The following is an 8,199-nucleotide window of genomic DNA, read 5'->3' as shown; positions in this document are numbered from 1 at the left end:
GCCCGTCTAGCTCAGTTGGTAGAGCGCAAGGCTCTTAACCTTGTGGTCGTGGGTTCGAGCCCCACGGTGGGCGTTTGTGTTAATTTTTTTTTTCCATTTAATTTTATTTTATTTTTGATATACGAGAAACAGTATAAACAAAAGAACATGACAACATTCTAGTATACAGAGTACTTTGTATCAAACTATTAGAGGAAGATATACAAACATTTTCAAACTATCAAAGAGGAAGATATAGACACGGTAAATCATAAAATTTATGAGTTACAACTCTCGTAAATCTTTTGATTCCTTTCTCCAAAGGGCCAGGGTTATTTGTTTGTAGTACAGGGCCTTATCGGCTTAATCCATACTTGTACCTACAATGTTTGGTAGTAGTAGGGAAGAGATGGGGTTTTTGTGACTTGTTCCATTTAAGCCTAATTAAACCCTTGAAACGACTCCCTTCACATAAAATGTCGTTGAGTAGTAAATAAGAAAGCTATCAAATATTCTACGAGATCTTGAAAATAAATATCTTATATTTTTTTGATATTATCTCATTAACAAAATTTCGGTTTCAACACACATTTTTTAAGTGGCACGCTATTGCTAAATATATTACTTGTAGCAATTTGACTTCATGAAAATTACATCCTTATTCAACATTAGTGTGAATAAATAATCAACTTTTCATTAATAACAATACAAATATTTTAGATTATGTTATGGAGGGTCGGCCAAGCGAGCCAACCCTTTAGGTGTTTCCACAAATTATGTCGGCCATATGTCTTGATAGCCATACAGCACTCGCCTTATCTCAGGGCGAGCATGGCATATTTAGCCAACCGACCCTTTTAAATTTTGTATGTTGTCAGCTGGTTTTTATTTATAGTAAGATTTGGCAACTCCATTGTTTCTTTTGTCCGATGTGGGAGTTTTATAAAGTTGTTCACTAAACTCAATCTAACCACTTAGTGCTGTATAGTTTGACTGACAAACACTTTCTATTTGTAACATTGCTTCATGAGACCATTTTGCTATCTAATGCATCAATATTTAGCTCGATAGGCTTAAGCTTCTTCTGATTAGAAGTAATCGCGAAGAAAATGAAGATATATATACATATACCAAGGACCATTATGATGTTCATCAACAGAAATATGAACAAATAGTAGGGACGAGCAAGTAGAGAAGAAATTTGGGGAGGGGGTGTATATTTACTTGAGAATCTGATGATTAATAAGGAAGCGAAATCAACCAATTCCCATAATGGAGCCTCTGAAGAGGGCTAGGATTATTAGTTGAAGGATTTAAGAGAATCTATGTACAAAAGAGTGGAAAAAGTGGCGAACTATGAAAAAAAAAAAATATAATCAAATTTCTGTTGAAGAAATGAGGCAGACCAAATTTGATCTGTACAAACTGAGAAAACGACGAAAGAACATAACAGCGGAGTTCAGGGAGGCAGGGACGCTGGAGGCGGAGGCGCTACAGAATTCTTGCAGACAGGGCACCAATTCTTGAGTTTCAGCCATTGATTTATACACTCAAAGTGGTATCTGTGATTACAACTGAGTCTTCCCAGTTCTTCTGTGTCTGCATATTCTTCCTGCACCGAGCAATTCATTCAAATATACAGTCAGCACAAATTTATAGTTTTGAGAATTTGGTTATATAGTGGAAAAACTAAATTTAAAAAAAAAAAAAAGTATAATTATGGGAAATATGCAGAAAAGCAAAACTGCAGAAATGACTAGTTTTCATTAGCTTGATTGTTTGAGTAAAACTGTTGAAAAGAAAAAGGGTGTCGCGTTCTGCACTACCTTATTCTATACACAATTTCAGCTCATAAATTAATATATTCCCACTATATAATACCCCTCTAAAGAGACTCTATTTTAGGCCATGGTAGTAGCGAACGGTTAGACAAATGCAGTCTTACCCACACAACAGTGAACTGCCTCTTTCAGCCTTATTCATTACTATAGCAAGCAGTTTGTTGGCACTTGATCCAAAATGCAACTAAAATTGCAATCATTTCATCTGAAAACTTATCAAGTTGTTACTAGGCTTATCTAACTTCATTTCTAGAAGTGAATTGAACCAAGTAGCCCTTATTACCCTATAGAATCTTATAACTTAATTTTAAAGGCAAAAAACAGAAGCAAAATCCCTCAGTATTCAACATTCCGTAGCAAGAAAAGAAATTAAAAAGAGTTTGTTGATCCATCTAATTTTAACATTGTTCGCTCCACCTTTAAACATAAGTTCAAATAAAGGTTGCCAAAGTACCAGGTTCTGTTGACAAATACAACTAAGATCTAAAAAGGATCAATATGTTCATGTTCTTTCATTAAAGAGCCAGAATCTTCAGAATAGTTCATAAAGAGTTGTCAACTAAAAGAATGAAGCCTTGGTCCATCGTAATTCATATACAATAATTCTCCACATTGACGCTCAACTTCTTTAAGGATCACACTCATCACAGAGACCTCAATCCCCACTCTGAAGCAAAATATTGAGGGCAATCTATCTAAATTGTGAGATCAACTTCCTGACAGGAAAAATCCTTAAAGACACCCTATCACACTGTTCTTTTGTCCAGTGGTACAACAAACGTGAACAAACAGTCTCTCCACAGTCTAGCAGCCCCATTTGACCATCAAGTTAGTCTTTCTGCAGCTTATTTGCAGTTCCTAGAATCTTTAAACAAGGAAAACCTGCAGCTAGCATTCCTGTCCATGTAGGGTACGGAATCGACACAAGGAGAATGTATTTAAAAGAGAAGACACTCATAATTTATGGGGGTATGGTAATCAAGAGAGACACTAGTGGTAGTGGCCGAGTTGAACGAATATGCAGATAGATCCCAAAAGCTCCAGAGTCCTTTCTGGCTAAATGTATGCCGAATTCTGTTGGTATTAGGTGGCAAAGAAAATTGGTTTCGGCATATAATTCTTAGTATAGAATTTCCTTCAATTAGTGAGAGTTGAAAAGCCAAAGCAAGCATAAATGACTAGATAAAATCCTCTATCGTACCAATTCTCTCGTCTTTCAGTTCTTATCATATCAGAATGGATTAGAGTGGTGTTGGCCATCATTTAGCAAGGCTGCTTTCTTTTGGTGTTTAGGAATGATAGGAAACTCTCTTCACTTCAGCAATACAGCAGAGGGAAATAGATCAAAGGAACTGATTACACAAAAACTACTTACAATGTACCTAATTAAAGTAGTTATCCAAAAGGCCCAATAATTAAGCTGATCACAGGTAAATAGACAAGTAAAAAGGGAAATGCAAAAAAGATCAGGAGTAGAAACCTGGCATATGCTGCATTTAACATCATTCTCATCCTCTCTACATTCTGATATACCCTGGTAGATGCTTCTTTTAAGGCAATTAGCCAAAACGTTTTCTGGCACTGCTGTACTCACAGTTCCCATCCTCTCTTCTAAGGCTAATAGTTCCTGTTCAAATAGCAAAAATATAGTGCTTAGTTCTTATCCAAAATCACAAATGAGGAAAAACCTAGTTTCATTGACATTAGAGGTGATGTCAGATTATCTGCGGCTGGCAAAATATATCCATGTCTTTATCCAAGGAGTCATTGAATTTGCAGTAATGCAATGATGCAAATCAAAGATATACCTCATATGACATATTATCAATATCCAGCCTCATGTCCCTATGCTGATCATGGAATGAAAGTCCCCCTAAGAAAAGATTAGACTCCAGAACAAGCAATTGCTGCAAAATCAGGTGAAAGCAGTAAACAAAAACAGTCCACTATAAAAATAGAAAATTTTGAAGAATCTTAAAGTAGCTTATGATAATTACCTCATATGTTGGCTCTTCTTCTTGTTCTATTCTCTCTAGTGCTAGTAACATCTGCATGGTACCAGAAAGCGATATCTTAAACAACCAATTTCTAAATAACAAAAGAGTAGACACATGAGCATACTATCAGAGTATCAGCACAATACCTCTGCAATCCCATCTAAGTCGTACTGTCTTAAAGCATCACGATTCATGAAAGAACGAGCAATGCCAGCACCATAGGGGTCACTAGACCTATTAGGAAGCATGTGTTCACTGCCGCTACCTTGTCTGACTAGAGGATTTGAATAACTAGCTGAAGTTTGGACAGAGAACTGATTTTCCGAACTAAAATCAGTTTCATCAGTTGTTAAGTCAGGTTGAGGAGAAGATGGGCTCATTCGAGGTGACCCAACCAATGGCAATCTGTCCCGACTTTCTTGATTTGAAAGCCTTGTTCTAGCAGATGACCTCCGAGTCCTAACTGGGGCAGAGTCGTTATTCCCAGGGCTCGAGCTTCTGGTGCGTCTTGAATCAGAGATTGAGATTCCACGATTGGAATAATCATTTCTTTGATCATCCAGTATAGTTCCATTCATCTTCTTTCCTCTCACAGGTAAACTACTCTCAGCTTCACCAACCCTCTTCCTACCACCAGTCTCCCCCTTCTTACTGACATTTGACTGAGGAGAGAGAGAAGAACCTGATGGTACGACGTCAGAGATTGAGTTGCATTTTAAATTCCTTAAATTATACCTGCTTGTACTAGCCCCACCATTTCTTGCCCCTTGGTTGGCCTGTTTAAAACCAAATGAGGTAGATGAACTTGAAGCAGAATCTTGGCGCCCCAATCCAAACCTCGGAGCACTTTTCTTTGCAAATTTGCTGGTGGATCCTGAGCTAGAACTCCCAGCTTCAGAAGATGTAGCTTCAGGATGTTCATGATCTTCTGGCTCAGGATGAACTCTCATCTGGGTTTTTCCAGAAATTTTCTCGGATTCCTCTTGTAGACTGCATGTTTCTGAATCAGTGTCAAGGTGGGAAGACAATTTCTTTTTTGAGCCTGAGATTGACTTTTTTGAAGTATTAGGAGAAGCAGGAGTTCTGGATGAAGTTCCAATGCTTTCCTTTCCTAAAGCAGATGAACGGAAAGGAGTTTTTGGAGTTTTGACTTTACTGGGAGAGCCAGTCTGTGCATCCTTCATCGAGTTCAGCCTGCTACCACATCCAATTCGACTGCAAACCTGAACATTTTTATCTCTATTGTTCTGAGCTGTCTCTCTCAAAACAAGGCTAGGCCCTCTTCTAGAGACAGCGAGTCCCCCAGAAGATCTTCTATTGGAATATTCATCCATGAGTAGACTTACAAAGTTTCAGTTCTGCAGGATAGTATGAAAATAGTTTCAGGCATTTTACTTCTCAACTAAGAACATATAGGAAAATTTTTAACATACTATCTCATCAACTATGAATAAGCTCTCAGTACAATTAGTATCACAAGTAAAGATTTATAGCAGGGTTTTGAAACCCAAAAAACCGCATAGCAAGAATGGAATTAAAACAATTCTGGCATTAAACAGAGAAAAGTTATGTTCTCACATCACATAGATAAACCTTGTCCACTTATAGTAGCAAATCAGCAATTATTAACCATGGAAAACCATTCGTACAACTACAATCAAAATGAAATTCATAACAAGTTTTACATAAAAAACAGTATTGCTACTGTCTCGTAAACAATATCAAACATGAGGAGCAGAAAATTCTCCTATCGACAGTATAGTCCAACTGCCAAAATCAAGGCATGTAGCTTTCAACCAAAATTTTCAGAAGAAAGGTGTACAATTAGCAATTGAGGAAAAAAACTCCTTTCATAGAACATAACAAGAAGGGAACACCCAAGGGCACAAGGGCCATCATTTGTACCAAAAAATACCCTTAAACTTTCTTTCAACACAAATTCTTAACTTGGAATCAAAGAAACTAAAACCAGAAGAAAAAAAAAAGAGCTGTTTATCTTCATGAAGAAAAAAAAAAAAAAAAAAACCTTGCAACCAAAGCAGCCTCAAATATGTCAGTTTCATGGACTTGCAAGTTGCAACTAGCTCTTCCATTCACCGACTAATCACAAAGAAATTTCAATAATAGAATTAGATCATAAAAACAGTTGAAATCCCAAGGTTACAAATTTGGCGATAATCTTGATTTATGAACTCAATAGAAGTTCAGCAGGTTTCAGGGTAATACATCAATCTAATTCAACGGTTGATAAATTCAGAAAAAGTAGATAGTCGCCACCAAAAGCCAGCCAATCACAGATTACAGATTTCACCGGGACCATCAGAAAGAAAAGGCACCAAGTGAGCCACTCCACTCCACTTCAACATTGCTCAATCTTACTTATGTGTCATTCAGAAAACAAACTCAGTCTCTGGTTCTCTACTTTGGTAATGAAAGAAGTCAACTCGGTGACTATAAGCCTTCACAAGAAACACCACATATTAATCAGCACAAAATTTATTAGTAATAGTCAAATGACGGGCCAAACAATTCCTCCTCCTGTCAAAACTATCCAAAATGATTTGATAATCATTGAAAATCGTCAACAAATTCAAATTTTCACCACTTCAAATGGTTCAACACATTTCTCTTCTCATATGCCCAGTACTCAACCAGACGGAGGAGTATTAACAACAACATCAGCATAAGAAATACTCCAATATTTCCAAAGAAAATCCTTGGCCGAAAAAGGACTCCTTCCTAAAGTGGCTCTTAAGCTCCTTACCTTTACAACAACAACGCGGCTCTAAAGGTTGAGGCCATATTTTGATCATGGAAATTCAAGGTATGTGCCCCTAACTATTACTTCCACCAACAACAAAAGCCAAGTGCACAAGGGTATCACCAACAATCACCTCGAATTTGTGCACCAATCTCAACAAGCTATTCCCATATCCTCAAAACTTCAAAAGCTTATTAATTCATACTAATTTTGCAAGGCATAACCAACAGCAAATCATATCATACTTTCTTCTTTTGTATTACCCAAAAAACTCCTACACAAAGGAGAATCATTTGGTAGCTACCTAAAAATTTCTAAAAATAGATAATAGACCATCAAAAACCCTTTCATAACATAAAGTCACACCAAACAAAAATAGAAACCTCCCACCAAAAGGTTTTCTGACATGTAACAAGAAAAAAGCATCCATGTCATAAACTAAACACAATCAAACAACATAAACTACAACTACAAATTCCAATCAAAAGACAAGAATAAATAACAAAAGATTAATTAAGCACCTGTAATCAATAATCAATAACAAAATCACCAAAGAAAAACACAAAATATATTCTGACAAAAAAGAAGCTAAAAATTTCATTGACAATTTCTGATCATCCTAATCTAAAAATTAATTAAAGACAAAAACTAAGATTAGAAGAAAGGAGAGAAAAAAAACCCACATGGTCAGCAACTCATGAATTCCACCCAAAAAAGAAGGCGGCCTTGTTTCTCTCTCTAACTATCTCCCTCTTTCTCTCTCTAAAACTTGTTCACCACCTTTATTGAAGGACAGGTAAAGAAGCTTTCTTTGAACAATTCTTTAGACAATCTCTTTTATCATCAATTTATATATAATTTCTATTTATGACCAAGATCACTTTTATCCGCAACTTCAGGGGCTTATTAAGTTATTAAGCTTCACAACCTTAAATATTTTTCTTCAACACAAACAAATAAACATTAAAACCACAAAAAAGGGAAAATTATTGATAATTAAACAAAACCCATATCACCAAAGTCACTAGATAATATACTTTAGGTGTACAGTAATACACGGAGCACAATAATAATAATGTAGACTGGATTCGATTTCCACATTCAACACTACTTAAAAGCCGCACCAATTAAACTAGTTGACATTAACAACTTAAAAAGATTTGATTTTTATGACTGCCCATATTTATAATAAAATAAAAAAGTTTGAGATAATGAAAATACATGGGAAATAAAGGCCCACCTCATAAAAATAGCTGGATAACAAGAAAAGAGAATAATTAAAATGAAACTTTGTAATAATTGAGAAGAATTTCTGGGTATTTTGGATAATAATTTTTTAAGTAATTGTGTTGTATTTTGTTTGTATACCATTAAACAAGAAGGGAAGAAGGTAGATAGCAACAAAAGCGTGTAAAATAGAGAGACGCACAAAGAAAGAGGAGAGAGAGACGTGTGATGTAAGATCCAAGGCCTAACAATTTAATAAAAGGTTTCTTTCAATTACCAAAAAACAATACTGTATCAAGTTTGGTGAAATCACAGCCGTTGGATGTAGTTGGACGTCAATTATCAACGGCTTTTTGATGACTTACGTCATTTTTAAGTACCAAAGAAAGATAAA

The 8,199-nt window shown here is 35.9% G+C and overlaps 1 protein-coding gene and 1 non-coding gene across 5 annotated transcripts; one reads left to right on the top strand and one right to left on the bottom strand.

Annotated features, from left to right (window-relative positions):
• On the top strand, positions 1 to 73 carry TRNAK-CUU. The gene has a single exon. It is a non-coding gene; the product is annotated as a tRNA-Lys (tRNA).
• Positions 74 to 1,168: 1,095 nt separating this feature from the next.
• LOC110710463 (E3 ubiquitin-protein ligase RNF12-like) lies at positions 1,169 to 7,941 on the bottom strand. Of its 4 annotated transcripts, none has more exons than XM_021888766.1 (7): positions 7,262 to 7,754; positions 5,844 to 5,917; positions 3,964 to 5,175; positions 3,818 to 3,868; positions 3,629 to 3,727; positions 3,301 to 3,447; positions 1,169 to 1,591 (listed from the first exon to the last, which is right to left on the bottom strand). In XM_021888766.1, the coding sequence occupies exons 3-7, from the start codon at positions 5,149 to 5,151 to the stop codon at positions 1,439 to 1,441; spliced, it is 1,638 nt and encodes a 545-aa protein (XP_021744458.1). In that variant the 5' UTR covers positions 5,152 to 5,175; positions 5,844 to 5,917; positions 7,262 to 7,754; the 3' UTR covers positions 1,169 to 1,438. The 4 variants fall into 4 exon arrangements, with proteins under 4 accessions (XP_021744458.1, XP_021744459.1, XP_021744460.1 ...); XM_021888767.1 differs by lacking the exon at positions 7,262 to 7,754 and adding an exon at positions 6,044 to 7,244; XM_021888768.1 differs by lacking the exons at positions 5,844 to 5,917; positions 7,262 to 7,754 and adding an exon at positions 7,819 to 7,941.
• Positions 7,942 to 8,199: the final 258 nt, after the last annotated feature.

Source organism: Chenopodium quinoa, unplaced genomic scaffold (genome assembly GCF_001683475.1).
Source record: "Chenopodium quinoa cultivar QQ74 unplaced genomic scaffold, ASM168347v1, whole genome shotgun sequence".
Lineage (NCBI taxonomy): Eukaryota > Viridiplantae > Streptophyta > Magnoliopsida > Caryophyllales > Amaranthaceae > Chenopodium > Chenopodium quinoa.
This window is presented reverse-complemented; position numbering and strand designations above follow the sequence as displayed.